Raw genomic sequence first — 25,911 nt, forward strand, 5'->3', positions numbered from 1 at the left:
TGTGTCTCCTTATCCAAAGTGCTGTCCTTTTGGTGAAGAACAAGTCACCAAAGACATGAAATACACACACCCCCAGAGTCTGTAGTATGACTCTTTTCTGTTTATAAAATTGAGGCCTAAAACAATAAATAGCCTTGTTAGAAACCACTGTGGAAGTCAGTCTCTTTATGTAAATATTTTCTGATGTTCTTTATCAAAAAGACACATTTTAACAAGGGTGTGGAAGTGTGCTAAGATTACCTTCTAGAAAGAAGCCAAGGAAAGCCACTGGCAGCCTGCGCATACGTACAGGTGATGAGACCTTTCTATTGCAGCAGGTTGATGCTTAGGTGTTCATGCTCTTTCAGATTCATACAGCTGGATCCTCATTACATTTCTTATCTCATAATCATTTCTCAGAATGGTTTGACAGATTCTAGGTAATCAGTTCTCTATTGTCTTTTTCCTACCAGATTTGGCTGGCAGGTCTGTGGTACAGACAGGCTGTCTTTGCAGTGTAACGTTTTTTAGTTTGGCAGCATAGAAACTTTTAAAATTATGATGATTTTCCTGGATTCTGCTATCATTGCCTTTCATATGTAGTAAAATTTAAGCTTTCCTAAGAATTGAGATTTTTCAGATATATTCTTACATTTCCTTAGCTGCAAGTGTGTTTGACAAAGTGTGGCTAAGAGACTAAATATTCAGTTTAGCAGTCTTCTACTTTGAATGTGCTTATCCTTGCTGCAGTAGGTATGTGAAGACCATACAGACCAAGAGTGGAGCTCACATAATTTCTGTAAATGATTCAGATATATAAGGAAGAGGTTGTGATTAATATAAGAAATAAAGCATCATTATGGACTAGAAAAAGCTAAGAGTATTCTATGAAGCAGTGCAGTTAAATTCTGAGGGAAATACTGTGCTCTTATTTTATGTTCTGTGGAAGAAGCTTACACTGACAGAGAGTGCATAGGTGATAGACAGGCATATGTGAATGTACATCTATGTCTTTTAAATATTTTATTTCTGTCATGTTTCCTAGTTTACACTTTGTCTCTTAGAACTACTGAATGGAAGGCACACTATTATTTCTGCACCAATCCTCTACTTCAGGGGAAGGAATTACGTGAAGGAATTATGTGATTTTTGCTGACTCTATTGAGCTATTTAAAATAAAAAAACACCAGCCAGCTTCTCTCACAGCCAAAAGTGCATTGACTTATCTAAAAAAAACCAACATAATTATGTGACTGGACTTCCTTATGCTAATATAGACAGCATGAAGCTGTTCTCCATACTTGGTCTGCTGTACCACCATTGACAGAGATGTTGCTGTTCATTTTTTTTAATGTATATTTATCTTTTTTAGGAACTTTTTGTAAGTTACTTTTTGTAACTTTCTTTATAAACAAAGGACTAGGGCTTATTCTTTAACTGACGCTAGCTTTTCATTTACCCTTTCCATTTGAAAATCCATAGACTGCATCGCTGGCATTTAAGACTGAGGATTATTTTAGCCAAGCAGATGGAGTTTGAGTCATTGGTATATAATACTATTTATCAAAGCAGTCAGCAGCAACCAGTGAAAGTTTAAAGAAAAATGCTAAATTGTGGTCTCAAAAAAGATGAGATTACATTCTGACAGAGTAAAACCCTGTAATCTTACCAGTGAGCACAATACAGAGTCAGTATAACTTTGTTTATTTACATTTGTATTTGTGGTCTAAATTGGCAGGCAATTAAACTGAAGTTCTCAAAGTTCTGGTAAGTAACATTTTAGCAGTGAAAGATGATAGATATGACAAACAGATGTCTAGGCTGTGTGTACATATGTGTTTAAGCAACTCATGTTGATATTTCTACTGGAAATGTTCAATATTAAGTTTTAACTTGAAAAAGAGGTATTATTTCAGATTAACAGTTTTCAGATATATTTTAAAAAGCAAAGTAAATTTCTAGAATTGCAAGCCCCATCTTGCTCATAATGTTCAATGATGTCATGATAATGAGATTCTTAAATAATGTGAAAAGTCTTCATTGCCTGTGAACACAGAACACAAGTAATTTTAAAAAATTATCTTAAGTTGACCAATCTGCACCACTCAAATAGCAAATACTAATTCACTGTAGCCTAAAAATTGCAGTAATCTCTGAATGGTTTTAATTGCAATAAAGTTATTTGCGCAGAAGACCTATTCTATGTACACCATACATATGTTCTGTGTTGGAAGCAGGAAGATGTTTTGATCCTACACCTTGCAGCTGCCTTTTGGTAGTAGTGATGATGCCAGCTGAAAATATCCCTTCACCTCTGCTCTGATCATGTCTGGCCAACCCAGGAGCACATTACAAGAATAACTCTTCAGCCAGTTCTAATTGCCATTGCAATTTCTTTTGGTCATTTTCAGGAGCAAAATAATATTCTAAATTATATCATTATAATTACTATATTATATAATCACTTTATTATAAATTAAAATTCGGAATTATATCTATTCTAAATTATATCAGTGATCAAACAAGATCAATCTGTAACAGAGAGCTTTGATTTAGAGGAGATGGCCCAGTTCTATTGTGAGATGCCTTGGCTATGCTGAGGAATAGAGGCACAACAGTTCAGAACCTGGGCTCTTGCTTTTGAACTCCACATATTTTGTGTTGTTATGTATTTACAGGGAAGGACCAAGTGGCTTATAATAAAGTTTGCATTTCTACTGTGAGCGAATTTCATGCCTTTTAGGATTTTGACTATTAATAGTGTTCTGTACAGTAAATATATTACATACACACATACATACATACAAAAGCAGATCAACTATTCCATAAAGCATTTGAATATTAAAGTATTAACTATTAAGACTTTTATATCAACTAAATACTGTATTATTGCAGCTTTTATGAGATTCCATTCAGCTTTCAAATAAAATGTTTTGCATTTTTATTTAAAAACCTGTCTTTTAACAGTCCCTTGAGTGCTTGCTTGCTCCAAATTTTAGTCTAGGTTAATTTTATCAACAGAGTATCAACAAATTATAATAATATAAATTACTTAAGTGACTGAAGCCACAGAGTGAATAATGTGCTAACTATGGATGAATACAGAATTGAATGCCAACCAAAGTAATTTTTATGTTACATTTGCTTGTATTTATTGTGGTAAGAAGCTTTATTACTTCATCCTGCTAATAATATTATAATAAATTGTGGGAAGAAAATGGGATACAAAAACTATATAAAAAAGCAAATCATAATGTTGTTTAGCGTTATGCCATCAAAGCTAGAATTTTCAAGATTACAGGTCTATTTTCCTCTCTTTATTTTTTTAAAGAAAACTGAATGTGTATTTTTTGTCAGCTTCAAATAGGAGTTTTTACATAGGAAGGAAGTTAATGTCTAAGCACTTTTATAGAGGAAACATTTTTCAGGACCATTTATTTTAGTGTTCCCTTTGCCATAAAGGCAAATGTACTCATTCAGCACCCATTTTCTTCATCTGCTGGATTGTGTAGTGAAACCAAAGGAAGATTAAAAAATTGAACTTTTTAGCACTGCTTTCTAGACTGGGAAATATATGTTCTCAGAAAAATGAAAATAAGCTTTGTTCTTGCATGGTGATTGCACAATTACAATTCTTCCAGAGTGAGAATTTAAGAGCATTATTCCTGTATGCAGAGGTATTTTTATTTGTGTTAATCTACTGTAACTGCAAGTAATCAGTGATGAACAATGTGATTTGGAGGTTTATTGTTTTGTTTCTACTGTTTCCTAGTTTAATTTTATGCATGTTGAGTGGTCAGAGAACTATGCTTTCACATAGTCTGAGCTGGGTTCTGTTGATCTAAGACAGCTGGTCTTTCCAGCCTTTAAGCAGAAGGCAAAACCCTTCTTCAGCAAATTAGTGATAGAGGGACCCTAGTTTACCTTGAATACTGAAGACCAGAAAGGTGAAAAGAAAATTAAAGTAAACTTCCAGTTGAAAAGAAAGATTTAAAGGAAATAGAAAGATAAATCAAGTCTAGGGGTTGTTTTTTAAGTGTGGTGGAAAAATCTGAGCTGAGTGTTTGGCTCCTATCTTTTGATTTTTATATACTTGTTGGAGCTGGGTCATTTATATTTAGGCCCTCTTGGGAGGAAGTACCTCATGTTGGTAAATGATCAGTACTCTGCTTGACTAGAGGAAAGATTCATGGGTTCTTTTTAATTAATTCCAATACAGGAAAAAAAATCCTGAAATCACAGAAGAGTAATGTTAAAATTGCTTAAAAGTGTTTGGGGTTTGGAGGGACTTAAAAGTTTGTTTTGAAGCTTTTACTTAAGTTATCATTACTATGTCAATATGTATGTGTAATTGAGTAGTTTACGCTCCTATTGTTTTATTTTGTCATGTTAAGACATCTGAATTTGTTCTTTGATGATTTTCTTGCAACTGATTTGGAGCTGATTGAGTAAAATAAGCTATACTGAAACTGGCATATCTTTAAAAACTTAGGGTTTTTTAGCTTAGCCATAGCTTTGTTCAAAAATTATTGTTTTGAAAAACATAGTTGTTTAAAGAGTTTGCATAAAAATCTTATGAATAAAGTCCTTGCTTAGTTTTGACAGACTTCATGTCCTTATTTATTTTTTCTGCTTCAAATGATGATGGAATTACACACAAAGTTAATTTTATGGCTAGTATTAAAATTTCCTGGCAAAGCGTATATAGTGAACACAAATAAGATGCTTTACCTGCTGTTTTTTAAGCTCTCTTAAAAATGTGTTTTGAATTCTCTTGCATTTACAATTAAAGCTAGAAACACATTATATGCAATGGAATTTTTTACTTTTGAGGTGTGCTTACTTCTCTTCAGCTCATCTGCTTTGAGCTTAACACAATTTTTTTGAAAAAAGCATGTTGGTAAAGGCTAGGAAGTTTTGTCTGACCTTCCTTTCCATTTAGGGTATTCATTGGAACCTAATGTGAGGTTATGATCTCCAAGCCTGATCGATACATAAACATAACCCAGATACTGTAGAGATGATTTTGATGCTGATTTATTTCTCAGTTAGTCATGAAGATACTTTGATTATAGTATGTTTAAATAGTTATAACATAGTGCTCAGTGTTGGTCTTGTTAGGAAGGAACATATGGGAAACAAGTTACATGTTATTCATGCCCAACAAAGGATGCTCTGTAGTGTGACCATTTTAATTTCTAATGCTTGATTAGAAACATAGTTTTTTAAAATATGTCATAGAGCAAGGTAAATACATTAAGCATAGACTGAATAAAAAGTTAAGTACATAGTTTTGGGCATAAATATTTGTTTTGGAAAGTATTTGTTACTATATGAAAGAAGCCAGTATGCTTAAACTCAGATTTCACTTTGCATGTAGATCATTAAAAAGTCACATGCTTGTTTTCACATTTATGAGTCCTGTTATAATGTAGCTTGCTTTATCTTCTATAAGTACTCTGAATGACAGTGCTGGAAAAAAATAAACAACATTAATGAGATTAGTTAGAAAACATTCTGTCTTTACATCAGTTATTGGCACCCATCTGTTATAGTGGGCACTGTTTGTTGAATATGTTGATAGTGATTAGCTGACAATAAAACACAAGCATTTGCATAAAGCAAAACAGTATGTCAGAATGATGCCGGTGTTTCTTAGAGCAGTGTTCCAAAAAAACTGATATAATTTGAGATTCAACATTGTATACTCCATAATTATTGTTCCCTTTTTGGGTCTGTTTCTGGAATAGGATAATTGACAGTCTAGATGGAGTCCGCTTGCTATGGTCATTGTTGAAAAATCCTAACCCAGATGTTCAAGCAAGTGCAGCTTGGGCTCTTTGTCCTTGTGTTGAAAATGCTCAGGTAAGAAAGTATTTAAAGTAACAGTTTTTTTATATTTATACTCATATAATTTTTATATTTGAATAATTTCCAGCAATACTTTGCTGTTTGCTACTTACACTCTCTTTATTTTATTCTGTTAACTGCTTAAAAAACATGTGTATTTATTTTTCAAAAGCGAATAGTCCTCCATTTAGCATCCATTATATAATCTGTTTTGCCTTTACAGTGTTTTCTGTATTGACAGATATATTTTAGTAACTTATCAGTACCTAAGCTTACTCTTCTCAATAAAGCATGATGAAAATCTGACAATGCTGAAAACAGAAAGCTTCTACTCCCAGACTATGAATAGCATGGGTAGTTCTAGTTGTTCTCCACTGTGGTCTACTTCAGCTGTGTTCTCAAGAGACCATCATTTGGTTTTAGAGCACATTTTAGACTCAGTGCCAATGTAATCTTCAGGTTTTCTGCTCAGACTGCCAACAAAAAGTGCCAGTTGTGAATAGTGGTGGTTGTGCAGGTCAGTTATGTACAGAAGACTGAGCTATTCATTTACTTCATGTCAGTTTCCAAATAGAGATAAAATAGTGAGGATAAACTGCAAGTCATCTCTCTGAATTCTTAGCACTGACATATGATAAAATAAATGGGCAAGGTTTTCTTTTCCATTAGAAGTTTCCGAGAGTACTAACTTTATACCTTAATCCTTGTACTGTACTAGCTTCCATTTCTGATTTACCTCTATATTTAATGCAACATTTGCATCTTTTCTCTACTTTATGAAAAATATATATCCTTCTACACAGGTTTGGAGATCCTGACTATGTAAAGAATAGTAATTCCTTCAAAGTGCAAGAAATCTGTGGCATCCTTTGCAGGCAGTTTCCTGTTTGGGATTGAGCACTGTGTGGCTGCTATTAATTTATGTAGATGATTCAATGATACAGATATATAGATATAGAGATATATGGATTTATAGTGAGAAAAATTTGTGTTGTTTTTTATAACTTAAGCATTTTTTATCTCTTCCCAATGATTTCTACAATGGCAGCTTGCTTGTCATTTTTCACACATGCTGGTTATTCTGAATTATCTTCTCATCTTTTTTTTTTCTAAATGTGCACTATATAGCAGTAAAGTTTTTTGGTGCCTAATGGTGCAGTGTAAACATCTCTCCTCTGTAAAGATACGAACACAACTTCCTCTCTCTTGAACAATATTGCTATAACTGAATGTTAAAATACTACTTGATCTCAGTAATTCTTCCTATGCGTAAGACTCTGCAACTTGATGTGCCAGAGTAGAACTGCACATTGGTAGAACTTCCACTAAAAGCACTTTTACAGAAACTAAGGGAATAGAGGACAGCTACTGAAATTATGCATTACATGGATTTTTTTCTTCATTTTTTCCCCTGGGGTGTTTGATGAGTGCAAGCTATGTACACCCTTAGTGTAGCTATTCTCCTTTCATCTCTCTTGGCTGCCTGCCCTAATGCTAATCTGTGATCCCACAAAGAGTTCTTTGTGTGACACTGAGGCCAAGTGGCTCCCTGAAACAAACCTACAATAATACCCTTTCCGCTGACGCTGAATAGAAAGAAATATGTATAAAGCAGCAACTGCAGCCACACTGAGGAAGTGCAGCAACTATTTCTATCTAAAGAGAATTTGGGATATTTTTGTTCAAAGTTAATATTATTCAACAATTTACACGATCTTCCAAGGAGCAGTTTGGTTTATGCAGTGCTTGATTCAAAAGCAGTAATAAGTACACGACTTTAAAGGGTAATGTGTGTTCTGGCCTTTCTAAGCCTGTACTTGGGACTGCAGACTGTGTTTCAAATAGCTGTGAGAATGGAGTCTGTTTTCTTTTTCTGTTCTTTGGTGGAAGCTGTAATGGTTCTCTTCTGTGTTATGGAGGTTCACAGATGAAATTGAATTTGTTAGTAGTATCATAAACAAATTTTTATAACAAGTTAATGCAGCATCAATTTTTCTGCACAGATATTTTCATTTTACTACCAACTTAAAGGTTATTTTGTGTATTTTAAAAATCTTAGAAGCTAATCAAACATTCTGATAGGGCAGTTCTTTTGTAGTATGTGATTACATGTTTCTTTTTCATGCTTACTCTCACCATAATCTGTTTAGGAGTACTTCCCATAGAATAGAATTTTATCAGTATGGTGTAGCTAAGCGACATTGTTTGTTACAAAGCAATTAAAGGAATTATCTTAATAGAAGCAGATTCTTATTAATGAATTCTTTACTTCCTAAAGGAAAAGTTACTACTGCAGGCCCATTGCTAGTAGCAAAGTGTAAGTGCAGTGTCCAAGAAATACAAATGATTATGAAAAATGAGTAAGAGAAGTCTACTCAACTCTGTTGATGTTGGAACAGCAATATTTGGTTATGATGCTTCTTTGAAAAACAGTACTTGTAATGTTCTCCCAACATACATCAGCCCAAACATAAACATTGGGAGAAATTCTACAAAGATGTAATTTGGGCTATTATAAAAATCACCCAAATGCATTGTGTCAATAAAATGAACACTGCCAGCTTGAATCTGTATGAAAATTCCTATTTCCTCACAGAGGAACTTTCTACTAAAATCTTTACATAAATTAGAAGAAAAAAAAAGAAAAGGGAAAAAAGTTCTAGTGCTTATTTTCTGCCCTCATATTTGGTAGAGTTTTGGGTGCAAACATTAAAATGCAAATGGCAATATCAGGCATCGTGTCCCATGTGCCTGCATATAAACTTTCAACTTGCAATTTAAGCCTTGCTATAGCTACAACTGTGAGGCTTTCTCAAAGAGCTTCATTAAGCCATTTATGTATAGAGTTGTGGTTTCAGCTAGGGTAGAGTTAATTATTTCTCAGTAGCTGTTACAGTGCTATGTTTTGTCTGTCAAAATAATTTAAGTAAAGAGTCAGAGACTGGGGGTTTGAAAGACAAAAGAGAGAAAATTACTCTGTTTTCTTAAAATTTATCTGTGGAATGACATCTCACCTTTTTCTGATATACTGTGGTTTCAGTTCTGTAGGAGACTATCTTGGGTGTCATGAAAGATGAGACATCTAAAGTTGTCTGTGTATTTATTTCAAAAGTGGAAAGAGAATGCTCATGCTGACACCAAAAAACCCCAAAACAAAACCAGATTTAAGAGGGAAGGGTCACGAAATGGGTATGTGTAAAAGTTGATTAGTGTTCAGTCCTGCAGCAGTGTTATATAATGAAGAAGGGAATTTTGCAGCCAACCAGCCTAGAGTTACCCTATGTGTAGAAAATATGCTGCTGATGACCTATTCTTACATAGATTTTCCTTGTTATGGAAAGTTTAACATAACCATATGTATAAAACCACAGAGAGCATTTCTTTTCTAAGAATAACAAAGAAATGTAGTTGAAGTTGGAAATTCTTCTAATATTTAAAAAATAGTAAAACCATTTGCTGTTTTAAATACATTAAGATGCTTTGATTGCACATTTTAATAATTTAAAACTATAGTGTATAAAGATAATTGTGCTCCATACTGCACACTGTTGTTCCTTTGTTTTACATTTTAAATATTTTAGTTATGTACTACCAATGCATTTTTGGTTTTGTACCATTCTTGGGTTAAGCCTTAAATGTCAAAATTCCCTGCTTGTGTATGCACAGGGTTTTCCAGTTTCTTTGTTTGCCTTGCTGTGCTTCTTGCAATTTTACACAGAAACCTTGGTTCAAACTTAGAGCTCTGACTGCTGTCTTTCCATTTTTCTATTTGTTTTCTCTAGCCATTAGAATTTTTTACATCTATCATACCTGCTTTTCTGTATTTACTCTCATTTTATGCAGTTTTTACTCCCTAATATCTGGATTTAGATCTTCCAAATTTTTAAGCATTTTTTATTAACTAAGCATCAAATGCATACCATTAGAGAGACAAAAAGGAATTTTTTGCTTGCCTCTGAAGCCTTTCAGAGAACCTGGGTCCTCAGAGATTTAGGAAGCCCAGGAACTGGCTGTCTTGTTTAGTGAACTGAATCTCAGGAGTTATTTGGGCCTCCTACTGATGTTTTGGAGATCCTAAATGGACTGACATAAATTGCCCTGAGGTCTTCAATGTCTACAAATCTAGGAGCCCAGTTTCTGTAAAACACACAACGTGGAAGCTGGGAAGCAAAGGGTGTAGCCTGTATCTCCCTCACACAGGAGACTTGGGCCCTAAGTTCCATGCAAAGCAGCTGCCTGAGAGCTTGGAGACCACAAGAAGCCAAAAAGCTTAAGAGCTCCTGGAGACCTGGATTTCCAGCTGTTTGGCAGCCCATCAGGCAAGAAGTCAAGGATTCTATGAAAACTAGAAGCCAAGGAGCCTGGCAGGCCACTCATCAGCCATCTGGCTGACAAGAGAAAAGATGAAGAGACATGTTGGTTATTTAGCCTGCCTTTCTGCCTGGTTTCTGTCAAAACTTTTCAAGAAGTCATTGTGTTCTTATGGAAGGTTTTGATTCCATTCCATTAGCGTTTTTTGATGGAATACTGTTCCACTGGAAAATATTTGACCAGCTTTTCTTGTAGCCTGGTTTATTAACAGCTACACATGCTACTCAACAACTTGTTGTGTAGCTTCTTTACTTTTAAATCTGATTCACTAATTGGATTTTGAAAATCTAGAAAATATTTAAACCCCATCCTCCTCTAATTTTTTTCCTCCCTTCTTTGTTTTTCTTTTTTGTTCATGTCACTCTTTTCCTGTCTTTATGCTCTCACTTGCCACTGGGAGCTCTGTACGTCTTAAAGCAAGAAAAGAGCATGGAGATCATTGTTTCATTTGCTGCTGCATAATGTATACCAGAAGATTTCAAGCAATCATTCTGTCAAGTGATGAAACTTTTGACTGAACTAAAACATATTTTATACTTCATGCTGTTTGTTCAGATTCTCAGTGGTCTGTAATGATGAGTGGTACAACATGATATGATTGCCTTCTTATATCCCACTCTATTTCTGGAACCATGCCAGACATGCAAAAACAGACAATAACTGTTTTAGCAACTTCTTTGTTTGTGTTGTCGCTGACTTGATAGTTTAACTACACCATCCTCAAAACATTGTAATATTGCTGTCTACACTTCTATAATATGAAATTACGTATCAGTGATGATTATCTTATCAATATATTAATGATTATAAGAAGTTTGCTTGGACATGTTTGAATTCAATTAAATCCAAAACCAATTGACATAATGTTTTTTTTCCAGTTATTCAGTGTTATTTGTTTCTCATACATCCATTACTTAAATGCTCCTCAAAATAATCTAACATAATTGAGACAACTGTGGCACCAAAGGACTTTGATATTCATTGTTTCACTGCTTATGTGGGTAATTGCCAAAAAAAATGGATTTGGGCAATTAGCCAGTACTGAACTTCAGGTATAATCTGCCAGACTGAAAAGTAAGAAAAACAACATACAGGACTACTAAAGTTGTATTAGTGACTAGGTAGACATTTTCCCCTGACATTTTTAGAGACTCTTTATTGCATGCCTTCTTGGGCTGTATGCTTGGATAATTGACTTCGCTTTGGTTTCTTGAAAGTGCCAAGAGCAATACAGTTGCCCAAGTGTGCGATGATCAAATCCCTGAAGAGAGAGAAGAAATTCTGAAGAGGAATTCTACTATTACAGCCTATAGAGTAGCATTGGAACCATGTCAACGCAACTCTGGTGTTGTTTTCCCAACACATTGCATTTTCTCACAGAAAAAAAAGTTGAGATGTAGAGAAGTAGTTTCATCTTCTTCATCTCTTCCGCAACTGTGGAAGCCTCCACAACTGTATAGACAGAAATAAAATTAGCCTTAAAATATAAAGTAATTTGATCAATATTACCATTGAGTTATTTAATAAGAACAATGAATAGAAACTTCCTTGTATAATTTTTTTTTCCTTTTTCACTAAGCAGCTGTAATAGAGAAACTTCTTTCCATTTCTATATTTTGAACTTTAAATTGGTTTGTGCACTAGAATGAGAAGCTATTCAGTTGGGAATAGCAAAAGAAAAGGAAAAGCTTCCTTCATAAAAGAAAATGTAGTTTAAAGGTGACTCTTGATAACTAAAGTTTGTTTGCCCAGCCATACCTTTACTTATTTGGGTAAAAGTGATTCAATTTGTCAAATTAGCTTTGACTCCTTAAACTTTTTAAGGTGTCCTGACAGTGAAATATCTTTAGCAGAGAAATTTTGTATTTCAGGTGTAATATATTTTAAAGATAAACACAATGTGTTTTTGTAAGAACGTGTTTAGCTTTAAATCTTTCAAATAGAGAAAACAGTTTTCACTTTGGAAGAAATAAGAAGGGAATTATGCTATGAAAGAAGCCAGTAGTTCTTATGCAATTCCTGTATGTCTCAACTTAAGGCTGATGAACTTTATTTACTCACTGAAAATAAACACGAAAACCATAGAATATGACAATGAAAAAATGCAAAAATCCCAAATGTTCTTCTTGTATAAGTACCACAAAAATCAAGTCCTGCAAATACCATAATAGTTTCTGCTCTTGATTAGAAAACCTGCAAAATACTGTGATCTGTGTCACAGTATTTTTGCTCTTGGCTGAAGCCAGTACAGAAGTAAGTGAAAAGGGAATGTTAACTGAATCTTGTTAATAGTCACGCTGGCCAGCAAGGTACAAGTATGTAGTAAGAGTAGGGGGATGAGGCTTTTAGTAACACAGCAGGTAACTTTTCTTGCCTCAGCATCTATGCCACATAGGTGTGTTTTTACTGCTTGAGATTGCAAACTCCTCCTCTCGAATCCAATTTTAAAATAGTATTTCTCATACTTTCTGAGGATAAAAGCTTCACTCTCCACTACTTAGAAGATGTGGTCACATGAAGTCATGAAAGATTCTGTTATGTCTTCCTTTCTTCTTTAGCCACCTGAAACATAATTTAACAATCCATGTTTTTTCATGTGTCACCTCAGGTTAAATGTTGCATTAAAAAGTATATTAATGATGAAGATATAAAATGAAGATATATCCTGTTAATACAACACCTTCTTCCACCTTTCAGTTTCTTTTTAACATTTTTATGACTTCTTTAGATGTCTTTGTGTTTGACCTCTTACTTTGGTCAACTCAGGAAATATTGTTAAAACAGATACATTCAGCTTATCGTTACCATGTGCAGGCAGATATATGCAATAAAATTATCTGATGTATTGATTGTCAGTGATTTTATCAATGTCTTTATCTATGAAGACAGCTTCTTAGGCTTTATTCTTAACATTTTTTTCCCACTTAATTCTACCTGAATAGCCTTGTTAGGACAATCAATAAATAAGATTTTGTTACGGTTGGTAAGGAAGTGGGACACATGGATAAAGCATAGTACAGATAAATATGAAAGCTAAACACACACCTATAGCTGGAAATTACAAACGCTTTAGGTTGTCCAACAAAGTAAGTTGTTTGTTAATTAATTTAGAAGGTGAAATTTAAAGATTGCATTTTTTTGCAATTGAAACAGTAAAGAAGTATTTCCAAAGACATATTATATATTCTTTTTTCTCTGACATTAATAAAAGCAGTGTAGATGAAAATGCCTGAGAGCATTTGAAAACTAAAATCACAGAAGTTGCTTTACACTATGAGCAATATCTGATCATTAATGCAAAGAACATGGATTCAGAAGAATTCAGTTGTAGCCTCTGCCATTACAGGTGCAACTACATATAAATTCTTTTTGAAATTTTGAGGTATGGCAATTGAATAAAATAAATACACATATTTCAGTTTAGAAATATATTGTACAAAGCAAGTGTGTGGTTTTGCTTAAACGATACAAAAAACATTGTCTTTGTTGTTTAAGTTTCTCCAAAAAAGAGAAATCTTGTACATAACATAATGGATTTTAAAGCTCTCCTTTTGGTCCTTCTTTCCATTCATTGTTCTTCAAATTTCTTGCTGTTTTGCTTTTCTCTTTGTCTTGCACAGACCACCAGACTACACCCACAATCACATTTGGGAAACTTCCCTGACATGTGGTTTCTGCAGTTTCCCTCTGCTTTTCATCACTGGTAGAAAGCTCTGTCCTTGTGTTTACTTGATTTCACAGATGATTATTGAAACTCTTTTCTTTTTCTTACTGCTGAATTGTTTATATGTTATTCCATGACTTTAGTGGGATGTGCTCCAGTACAAAATGTGGAAAGTATAAACTTGTCAGAAGAGAAATTCAACAAATAGGGCTATAATCACCTGGAAATAAAATATGTACAGGTAGAAAAATATAAAATGTTAGTATTGATTCATTAAGATGAGATAAAGGCTATTTATCTCCTCATAGAATATCTTTCAACAGCAGGACTATGGAGGTATCTGAACCATGCAGAAAAACACAATTGTGTTCAGGGCCCTTTCAAATCTTAGACCTTGTACTGTAGCATTTACCTGTTGAACAGAAGCCTTTCTCATTTGGTGAGGCAATATTTATACACAAGGTAATGCTGTAGTGACCTTCAAAGTTTGGAAGTAAATATAAAATGTTTCATTTCCTTTTCTTCTCCCATGTCTGGTAATTGAACTTCTAGCCTTTACATACCGCCTTGGATTGGATTTTAAAATTTCAAGACAAACATGAAAACTGATATGGACAAACTGTTTTAATTCAGGTGATTGTCTGTAGATGCATTACATTGTGATATGCATACACTAGCAATTATAGAGGAACATTGATGCTGGTGTATCCATGGGAAACCCTCTGTAAGCCCACCTGCCTCTACATGCAGCTCACATGGTAATAAAATGGCAGAGCATTGCCCCTCCTTCTCTTTCTCAGCTGCTGTTCTGCGCCACAAACCTATATTGTCCTTCTTTTGAATTTACATTCTATTTTGAATTCTATAAGGACCTCTGTTATGTGTTTGTTTTGGGGGTTTTTAGGACTTTTGCACGAAGTTTACTTTTGGATGTTGCCCTTTTTCCACATGCTGTGGTTTCTGTTTTCTACCCTTACACAGTTTGGCTTTAAGCTCTCCCTTCCAGTCTCAAGATTTGTTCTGCCTCTGGCAAAAAATGTTTCGTTCCCAATGGGCCTGCCCACTGCTTTTGCTTTCTGTGAGAAGGAAACATCACAGCTAAGAGTTCTGTTTGACATTTAGTCCCAGAACTAAAAAAAGATGAAACTGCAGCATCTTATGAAATTTTCATTTACCAAGTCCATGATTTGATGGATTTGCTCACCAAAGCTGACACAATACAGTTGGACCCTACTCTGTTCATAAATCAGCCCCCCAAAGAAATAAATATAATCAAAACCATGCTTAGTCTTCAGGGTCACTCCCTAGCCCTAAGAAACTTCATATAATCCATGTTTGCACTTACATGAAGTCCAAAGGCTTTCAGGAGAGTGTCTAGTAGTTTTTATTCAAAATTCTTTTAGTGGACTGTTGAAAGAAGCAAATCAAAGCAATTCCACTTACAGACTTTTCTTTCTATCCCTGCACATTTATCACCACCGAGGAGCACAAGTTGAAATTTATCCTATGAAGTTACTGCCAGCCGTTTGACCGCTTGACTCTTGTTCCAATGTAGTAACAGTTTGACACCAGACTGTGCAATGCCACCTTCAGGTGTGCCACCATAACATCACTTCAAGAAGTCTGTGCTCAGGAAATTTCTAAATCAGAGAGAATACTTTCATACTGAATAACCCTTAATGGATTTTCTTTTTTTCTTTGAATTTGCCTAACATGTAAATTTTTTGAGAGCCACTGCAATCCTGTTTCAAGGACTTACAACTTCTCAACTGTACATTGTTTAAAAGCAACTTTGATTCTGAACATGCCACATACTGATTTTATCTGATGATTCCACTTCTTCTAGAAGAGAGATCCTGGTGTGCTCTTTCCACTCTATTCAAGGTTCTGTATATCTATATCACACTGCTCCTTCTTTTGCTTTTATTACCTTGAATGTTCTGATTGGTTAGTCATTCCTACTGCAGAACAGTTCCCTACCAGTGATTATTCTTGTTGTCTTTCTCTAAACCTTTTTTAACGTTATGATAACTTTTTGAAAAATGGATGAGATCTGCCCGCTGTATTCAAGATCCAGGCACACTGTTTCTATTTCATTTTTATGGGTAAACATAGACATTTTTCCAGGGTAGTTTTTGTGTCCTTTATTCACATTTTACATTGATCTTTCATACTCTGAGGTACACCATGGTTTTCCCACAGTTGCTGTCATGACTTGTGTAACTTTCCCTCTTAAATATTCCTGAATACTCATTGACATTGATACAAGAAAATAATATTGTCATTCCTTTGTCTTAGCTGTCAGACTAAATGTAGGAAACAGGAGACACTTTGAGAGCCTAAAGTGTCTGTTGCTGTGTTAGATGCCCTGAGGTGTGCAAGGCACCCATCTGGCCACTTTGATACTACTGATAAGTGAGACTTGCACCCTTCTAAAGTGACAGCTGGAGATTTTTATACCCTGAGGTATGAAAAATGATAAATACTTTTATTTAGGCGTTGAATTTCTGCCTGTATGGTGGTATTTAAAATAGTCTAACTCTCATATGTCAATCAAAAGAGCTCCAAGTTCCAAATAGCCATATTTCTTGGTGAAGGCAACGCAGCAATAGCTGCAGTTTTGAATAAATATGTCATGCCAATCTCTTTTTTAAACATTTGCATATAAATACTGATTGAATATTTTAAAACTGTGTTTCTTTTGATTCTCATTTAGGATTCTGGGGAAATGGTTCGATCATTTGTTGGCGGCTTGGAACTGATAGTCAATTTGCTGAAATCAAAGGATAAAGAAGTTTTAACAAGTATATGTGCAGCCATTGCAAATATAGCTAAAGATGAAGAAAACTTAGCTGTTATGACAGATCATGGAGTTGTCCCTCTGTTGTCCAAGCTAGCAAACACAGTAAGTAACATTTAAAGATATCATCAAAAGTGTTGGAATTTCTTACTTCAGACTGCATTATGCCTAACTGAAGGGTTATGACAAGAGCTGTAGATTTTGCAGCAGTTACAAGGAAGAGCTGTAGCATCATTCCTCTGTGGGACATATATTGGACATCAAAAGAGTCTGTGTCTGCTACTAAAATTGGTTTGAAAGATGAGCTTCATTTTAATAGTTACTGTGGCAGAATATTGCTTTGGAGTGGTGCAGCTGCTATCATCTGCTATATGAGAACAGCACAAAGGGTTGAGAAAACAATTAATCCGAACATGCAGAAGAATCTCACTGATGGGGCTATATTTTACATTTTATTGCTATCTTATCTAATTTCTAGTCAGTCTAAAAGTACATTTGAAATAATATAAAAATTCATAGCACTTGCTATAAAAAGAATATTAAGGGACTTTAATAGCTCTATGCCTTACAGCTCTCTCCAGTTTTAATTGTACTGCAATTAAATTGGGATGCCCTAAAGATGTGTGGGAATACAATTTTGCTTTCCAATGAATTTTTTGTTGTGTGTTGACTTTAATTCGTTATGTTTTTACCTTCTTTAGAACAATAACAAGTTAAGACGTCACTTATCAGAGGCCATTGCCCACTGTTGCATGTGGGGCAGCAACAGAGTTGCCTTTGGAGAGGCCAAGGCTGTGGCTCCTTTAGCACGTTACTTGAAGTCAAAGGATCCATTAGTTCATAGAGCTACAGCTCAAGCTTTATATCAGCTTTCAGAGGATCCCAACAACTGTGTCACCCTGCATGAAAATGGAGTGGTTAAGGTGAGGTGGAAGCTTTTTCTTACTTGGGCTCAAACTGTTGAGGAGGTTTGGCATGGTCAAAAAAAAGAGATCTTTAATTTGAAATAATTCTTGAATACTGCTGTGTACCTCAAATTTTCTAAACTTTATCCTAAAAATGTTTGGCTAATTAGTGAATTAGGAAGCAGGATTTTAGTGTCAAAAATACTACAGCTAGGTGGGTTTTGAGAATGGAAGTATGATGTGGACATTCACCTTTAGAGTACTCAACTCTGACCTAGGCTGGTGGTGGCATGACATCAGCATTTTGTCATTCTCAAGTGACATTTGCTAAAGAAGTTGGGTTATCTTAATGGGTGGTTGCCTAACATGGCAGCATGACACTTAGACATTGAGTGTAACTGGATTTGAGGGCAAATTCAGATACCATAATACAAAGGCTTAGTTTACCTGGAGCTGTTTTGGTGAATTCGGAATTTACTTATAAAATTCTTATTTTAGGAGTTAAGCATAATCACATTCTGCAAAGATTTTAGAACAAAATTTTCTTTCAAAAAGAGATTTTTAGCAAAGTTTTGTCTCACTAGTTGAAGTCAGAGGAGTTACTCCTTTGGCACAGGAGAGATGAGCATTATGGCTTTAGAGATGGAGACATTAGGAGTTCTCAGTTTTCATAAATTCCCTGAAAGATTCACTGTATGCAGACCTTTCATTTTACTTGATGTTCAGGTAAATGTATTTGCAGTAAGAGTTGACTTATAATGTAGTGTTATTATTAATGTTGATTTATGCCTGCATTTATGATCATGTACTTCATTGTGAGCAGTTTCAGTTCTGGCACAGTTAATGGTGCTGAATTATTGTGTGTTTATCTGTGCACTGTTGGCCTTAAAGGATCCACTGGTCAAAAATACTTAAATATTCAGTTTAAGGTCCAATACTTGAACTTACTCAAATCTAAGCTACCCTTTCAGCACTGGAGAGTAACACCTTGCTATCACAGTCACATATATTGGCTATACAGCACAGAGGAATATATGCTGTACTGCAGCATTAGCATTTGTTGACTTTTAAATCTTGCTTCTTGCTCTGTTTAACTGGCACAATCCATTTTCTGAGCTCCTGTCATCTGTTTTCTTTCAATTTATTATGGAGATTTCAGGGTTCATAAGTTGCAGCACACTGATTCTGATGATGCACTTTTAGAGTAATTCCACCTCACTCTAGGTTCACCTTTATTTTTCAGTCCTAGTTAAAGTGTTAATAAACACTTTAAATAAAAAGCATTAATTTGTACTTCCAGATAAATAGGGATGCACAGAAAAATATAACAAATTTTTAATGTTTTTTATTATTCACAATATTCTGTATTCTCCAGATGTGCTCGTCCGAGTGCTTTTGTTCTGTATTGCCAGAGCTGAGCAGATCATGGAGCAAATCAACACATGCACCATGGCAGCTCAGGGCACAGATGACCAATCCACCAACACTTAAGAGCTTGACTCCCTTGCTGGCACTATTGGAATTGCCATCAAGAACCAATAGCTGGAGTTTCAGAAAGGCTGGATAGGCATTCCCAGATGGCAGGGAGAGTGGGTAGAGATTTAATTGCAGAAATGCACGAGTCAGAGGGCTGAGTCTTTCCTGGCCTGCTCAGTTGGTCTGCACAACATGGGCAAGACAGTAGTTGCAGCACTCTGTTGGAACCCTGGATGCTGAGAATTTTAACCTTTCTGTGCTGAAAGGCGCAGACTCACTACAGAGCTCTGCATTTGACCTGAGGCTGTGGAGAAGGCTTCCAAAATTGATTGACAGCACTGGGATTACAGGTGTGTAGTTGGTTAGAAGTGTGTAATATCACAGGGTGGAAAACTTAGAGTTTGGGGCTTCAGAATATAGTAATAAATATGAAGCAAGATGGAGGTTTTAAGGTGGAGACGGGATCTTCTTCTTTACTTTCTTCTTCCTTCTTCATAGGTTTGGGTGGTATTTTGTAATTGGGCAGAAAAGTCCCCTTTGCAGGCTTCGAGAGATCAGTTATTGGGTTAAAAGGGAAAATAATCTGGATGTCATTTCAAAATTGGATAGTTTAGCCTTAAAAGACCTTGTAACAAGAGATAGCCATTTTGTGCCTTGCTAATGAAAGACTGAAGAACTCATGGCTATGTGGCTGTAGCATTGATAAGAAACAATAAACACCTAAGTCTGAACATGGACTATCATCTGGAGTGCCTTCACTCCTGACCCCAACAGAGGCAGAAAAAACAAGCAGAGAACCCACAGCACACTGTCTGTAGCCTTGCATATCTCTGCTCAGTGCTTCACAGTAATGACAGAATGCCTGGGTGTTTCCATTCTTCTAGCTTCTCTAGTGAGTAGTTGACTGAAAGCATACTTTGTATTTATATACAGGTTGTTATGTACCGGTTATTCCAGGACCAATCATATTTTTTCTGGGAAACTTATTTGGATTTGATTTTTTTTTCATCTTTTACCAGATATCTGGTGTTTCAGTGATCATGCACAGTTGGATTAATGTCTCAAGCCTCTGTAGTTGTGACTGGATTGCCTAATTCCAGGTGTTCTTCAGCACATGTTCATGTGCTGTGTTCACATACAATGAATGTGTGATGCTTCAGGGAAACATTTAGCCTGTGTGAATGACACAGTTGCTGAGTGCTTTAACAGTTGGTAAGAGACTTTCTCAAAGCATTATACTTTCTGACCATTCCCTATTCAATATTTATATACATGTTTTTGTCCAGGAAACCAGTAATAAAATTATAAACAGAAAATAATTCCAATCAGAGTGTTGTACTTCACATTTTGCTACTGCTTCAAACATTATTTGCGAATGACAAAACACTAGTGAGAGAGAACCAGTGTTGGATATTTTCACCTATTTGTAACTGCATACAAAAAACATTCAATTTTTTGAAGTGAGTCTAAATGATAAAAATCTTGGAAAGTCACTGGTGTATGTCAGCTGCCATGTGAAATTCTAAGGAGACAAACAGGGATTTTGGAGGAAGTTTAGAAAGGCAGTTTATGAAGTTACTCTTTTATGTTCAGTTTCATAATCAATGTTCTTATGACCAGGAATGGAACAATGGTTATGACCTGTGACCGATGAACAAATGCTTTCTTTCTACCAAACACCAGAACATATTTCCTCTTTCTCAAGTAAAAATTCATGGCTGTGCTGGAAAATAGATTTGCATTTTCGAAGATGCAGTAACATGTATTTTGCATTTTTGAAGATGACATGTGGGAAATCCAGTGAGGGTTTGGCAGTTTACAGCTGAGATAAGCAGGAATATCAGGCAACATTCTTTATACTTAGAGGAGAGGAGAGGAGGGGAGAGGAGAGGAGAGGAGAGGAGAGGAGAGGAATAGGAAAATTCACAGGCAACTGAAAGCAGCACCAAGACATCACCACTGTTTCCATTCATGGAAACAGCAGAATATTTCTCTTAAAGCTATTGCAGAGAAACAATGATGTCCACCTATATTTGCCTGCTGCTGAAACTTTAGAACAATCAAGCTTGTTCATGAAAAATGAGTTTAACTGTGAGCTAAAGAGCACAGGTTTGTTACAAGGGAGGCCCTTGTAAGACAAATTATAAAAAGACTGGGGAGAAATAGGAGACTAAGGAAGTGCAGTTACTTTAGTAGTGAAAAGATGAGTGTAAACATGTTTTAAAGGAAGAAGTCATCAGAAGATGCAAAAAGTATTTAAATAATTTTCCTACAGACTATGTCAAGATAATACAATGCTACTCTGTGCTACAGTCACTCTTTTTCTTGCTGATGTTGGCAAGCTGTAGATTTAGATTGTTTCTGAGGTGAGTTAGGGAGGATGGGGGTGTAATAGGACAGGCATCCATGCAACTGCTCATACTATACCTTCTAAAAGACTTTAGGTATTAAAAAAATTCCAAGTATATACACATGAAAAACATGTTGCTGATTATTCCTGGCCATTCTTCTTTCACAAATGAATCAAGGTGAAAGATAATCTCTCATGGAAGTTAATTTCTACTATTGCAGAAGTTAATTTCTGACTTTGTAAGTGATATAAAGGATTTGGTTTTGTGGATGATGGTGGTGGTGGTGGTGATGATGATGATGATTTCTGTGTAAAAAAGGCCTAGGAAGTTTGATTGGCTTCATCATCTACAGAGTTGAGGTCAGTCTTTTATTATGATGCTAATGAGACTCTGAGAAGTCTCTGAGGAGATTATTAAAGCAATGAAAAAAGTAAGAACAACAGAAATAAGCAGCCAAAGTCAGGCTGTGGAAGAACAAAATTAATCAAATTAGTAATTCATCTTAACTTTATATGTTTACACAGTACACATGCCAAACTGAAATAGTCATCCCAATTCTTATAATAGTCAAGGAAGAAGAATAGTTTTTTTACTGTTTCATCTCTTTTAATTTGGACATTTAGCAAAGATAAGGCACCTTGGTTTCTACAGGCAATATTTTCTGGTTTCCTTTGGCAGTAATGACAGTGCAGAGTCAAAGGTTAGAGCTGCACATCTATGCTGTAGGTATCTATGTTTAATGGGGTGAATCCCATCAAAGGCAGTGGAGAACTTTTAAAAATGAGCATACAGTTCATTTCATTATTAGATAGGAATGACAGAATTCTGAATAATAGTGCAATAAGAAAGAGCTGTTAAAAATACTAATTTTTCTTTTCCTAGAAGAATACAGATGAGTTGAATTTATATGCTGTGATGGTGATGAAACTCAATCTGCCCAGCCATAACTGAAGCACGCATTGAGTATGATCTAATAATGCCAGATGTTTTAAATTAGTGGATCTAACTAACTTGAATCCAAGGATTTTGAAAGAGATCTTTGGCGTATTAAGGATGGATTCCTTTCATCTAATTTTGGCCACTTTTAGGTATGGAGCTTAAAGTAGTCTAAACTAAGACACCTTCTGTAGGCAATGGAAAGAGAGAGGCACCTGCAGACTTATCCTAGCTGAAAATAGATGCCCAAGATATCTGCAAGTAGACTCATGAAAGTGCCTAATTTTCTCTGCTGAATGTAGAAAGAACCTAGGTGACTAGCTCAGACTAAACAGCTAGCTTTCAGACAGCTGAATTTAAATTAATATCCTCCTGGATGTTGATTTTCAGCAAGCTTGTGGTTCAGGGGAAGTTGCAGGGCTGGAAGAGAGGTAATATGCCAGTATTTAAAAAGGTCAAATAAGATTATAGTCTGGTAAACTGGACACTATTCTCATGTGACATACTTGTAGGTCCATACATTATAATACTGGAAGGAACATTTTAATGACCAAGTCTCACTAGCCTTGCTCATGCAAACCAGAGACATTGCTTCATTTTTTTCTGTTTGGAATAGAGTATATCTTTTAGAAAAACACTGACTCTTTACTTAAAAAATTCCAGCAATGGAAAATCCACCAGAGACATCATAACTTGTTCCAGTAGTTAAATACCTTCCCCATAAAAACATTTGCACCTTATTTGTAGCCTAAGGTTTGTCTAGCTTTATCTTATGCAATTACACGCATGATACTTTTGGTTAGTAAACTGACAAGCCCTACGTAACTTCTGTTCTCACATACATTCTTATTGAAAAAAATTAAATTCTTGTCTCATTGTCATATTTTTAATTAGCTAGGCAAGTGTAATCGCTGAGGGAAATTCTGTCTTTTTAATTCTTTAACTATGTTTGTGTGTCAGTTCTGAATTTTTTATTTTTGAACTTCCTTTTTGAACTGAATTGCAACATGCTTCAGGGCAAAATTCAGTATTCCAGTAATATCTGTATGAATACTTAAATCAGGTAAAATAACTTCCCTGTTTCTATGTAAGCTCTGTTTGAACATCAGAGATTTTCATTATTCCCTTTGGCCACAGTATTGCCCTCAAAGTTTGTGTTTGGCCAGTTTTCTACTTTGATTTTCGTGTCTTTCTGGAAATGGATCTGCAGGTTAAACCTTTGCATGCTTATAAGGTTGGCCTTCATGCACAGGAGTAAAAAATCACCAGTGAATTTAGACATTGTGACATAAGGTGATTTTTTTTTCAGATGATTAAATCAGATTTAATTTTTGTCAAAATACTTTATAAATGTGAAAATACTTAGGTCTCATTTTTGAAAGAATAATTCACAATTCAAAAGCAGTCACAAAATGTGTTCAAGCTTTTTATTGTTTTAGAAAGGAAGATATTCAGAGACAAACACAGTCACCCTTCTTGTAATGCCTCTAAAACAAAATACTGCCTTTCCACAGTAGAGGACTGCAGCTTTGGCAGAAGTAAGATTCATTAGGAAACTGAAGGAGTTTACTGACTGAGAAAGTGGTAAATACTTTTGAATTATAGAGACATAAGTTTATTAAGGTCTGTGAAAAGAATACCAGTGGCTTTGACTGTAAAGGGTGAAGCTAAAAAATGCCTGTTCTGCCTGCCAATGAAATTCTACCTTTACAGGTACCCAAGCAGATGGTACATAAATATTTTAAAACATTTAAGATCTTCCCACTGAGGTGATTTCCAGTATCTTATACAAGGATCCCTTGATGTTTTGACTTTAAATTTCTGCTTGAATTGTGAAATAATTAGCTAACAAATAGTAAAGTTATCAATTTTTTTTATTTATGCATTTTTTTCTGTGTACTGTGATGATGCTTAAAGGCATCTGATTACAGATAAGGGGTTCACTTTGCTGGGGAGTGATGTGTACCTGCTTGAGAAGATGACTCCAGAAAACTTTCAATTGAAATGTAACACACAATAAGGTGGAGGTGAACAAACAGATAGGACTGCTATAAAAAATATGTAAAATATTTATATGTTCATATTTGATAGTTTAAGCAAACCAGGATACATTTTTTTAACTGCTAATTCATAACTGCAACTCAGTCATCTTAAGTAAAATATAAATAAGAAATACTGACTGTAAACTTTTTGTAAAAATCTAGAACCACTGGAGAGTAGCCAGTCACCCAGACTTTAAGGCACTCACACCATATGGGAACCATAACTGGTGCTGTTGTCAGGCTTTTGAATTTGTGTGTCTGTGCTGAAGGCTACATGAAGTCCAAGCAAATTAGTCTCTGTTTAGCTTTGCATTGTTCTGAGCAGCTTTTATTTTCCAAATTAATTGAAAGATATATTTCTGTGCTGCACTATGAAAAAGTTCATTTTCTCCTGTTCTTGTTCCATTGTACATACAGAACTAATTATTTTTGGGCTAGAAGAACCATTAACCTAATGATTAAGGTACATACCTGAAATGCAGACAATCAGAGGTTTCATTCATGTTCTGATGTTTTTTATTGTTAAAAGTTTCTATCCAACCTACCCATGCATAGAACTGATCTTTAGCCTTACTCTGTGGTCTGGTTTATGCTATTATTTGCCCAACATGGAAGAGCTCTGTTTTCTTGTATTACAAAATACTAGTGGATGCCTTCTGGAATATCAGTTGTGGTAGCTTATAACAACATCACCAGGAATGCTGAAAAGCAAATTTCAACTGCTTGGTACAGTGAAGTGGGCAAAGAGGACGCTCATGCCCTAAGAATGGGACTTGATTTGTATAATCATACATTTTAATTTTTTTTTAAATTGGTCTTTTCATCAGGGTACAGCTTCAAGAAATGCATTGGAGGGGAGGTGGGGGGAGCATGGATGTGTTAAGCTTGGGTTTGTTGGTAGGTTGGTTTTCGGTATTTTTGGCAAAGAAGGCAAAACAGCCATAATCTATCTTCTGAATCCTGTGTGCAGTTAATAGGAGGTATTTATGCTTTTTGAGTTCAGTTCTTAGTGGCAGAAATGTTAGACTCTTCTATTCCCTTGTAATATTCCAAGATATGAAACCCATTTGTTTAACCACTGTTTCTGAAAGTTATTGTGAAATGTAGATTTCATATTTGGAAGGTTTTTATAATGACTGTGTTAAAAAATACAGCTTCTGTAATTTATTGTGCAGAGCTTCCAGAAAACTGGTCATCGTTTGCTAAAGTCATAAATCCCTACAAGAAGTTTTGGCTAACTGTTTTGTGTTCAAAGACTTGCATAAGACCATCTTTGTGAAATAAATAGATGTAAATTACAAAACATAGAAGACAATTACTAGTAATTTCTACTGAAAGCATTCTAAAACCAACCTTTTATCACATACTATATTTATTTGGAGAATAGAAAATGAAATGGAAAAGCACTGGCATGCACTTCTTTAGGAGAATTTGGCAACAGGTTTGCTTGTTTTCTTGTGGGGGCCTTTGGTGAAAACATTAAATACACAATATGGAGTTCTACATTATAAAGCAAGGTTTAATATATCTTCATAAA

At 35.2% G+C, this 25,911-nt stretch overlaps 1 protein-coding gene across 1 annotated transcript in view; it reads left to right on the top strand.

Annotated features, from left to right (window-relative positions):
• ODAD2 (outer dynein arm docking complex subunit 2) overlaps nt 1–25,911 on the top strand; it is a 69,754-nt gene that overhangs the window by 28,606 nt on the left and 15,237 nt on the right. The window contains exons 11-13 of the mRNA XM_054273894.1: nt 5,730–5,844; nt 16,581–16,769; nt 17,366–17,587. Of these exons, the coding sequence (XP_054129869.1) occupies nt 5,730–5,844; nt 16,581–16,769; nt 17,366–17,587 (526 nt within the window). The remainder of the gene's footprint in view (nt 1–5,729; nt 5,845–16,580; nt 16,770–17,365; nt 17,588–25,911) is intronic.

Source organism: Melozone crissalis, unplaced genomic scaffold (assembly GCF_028551555.1).
Source record: "Melozone crissalis strain CALT ecotype California unplaced genomic scaffold, PUWL_Pcris_2 ptg000016l_1, whole genome shotgun sequence".
NCBI lineage: Eukaryota > Metazoa > Chordata > Aves > Passeriformes > Passerellidae > Melozone > Melozone crissalis.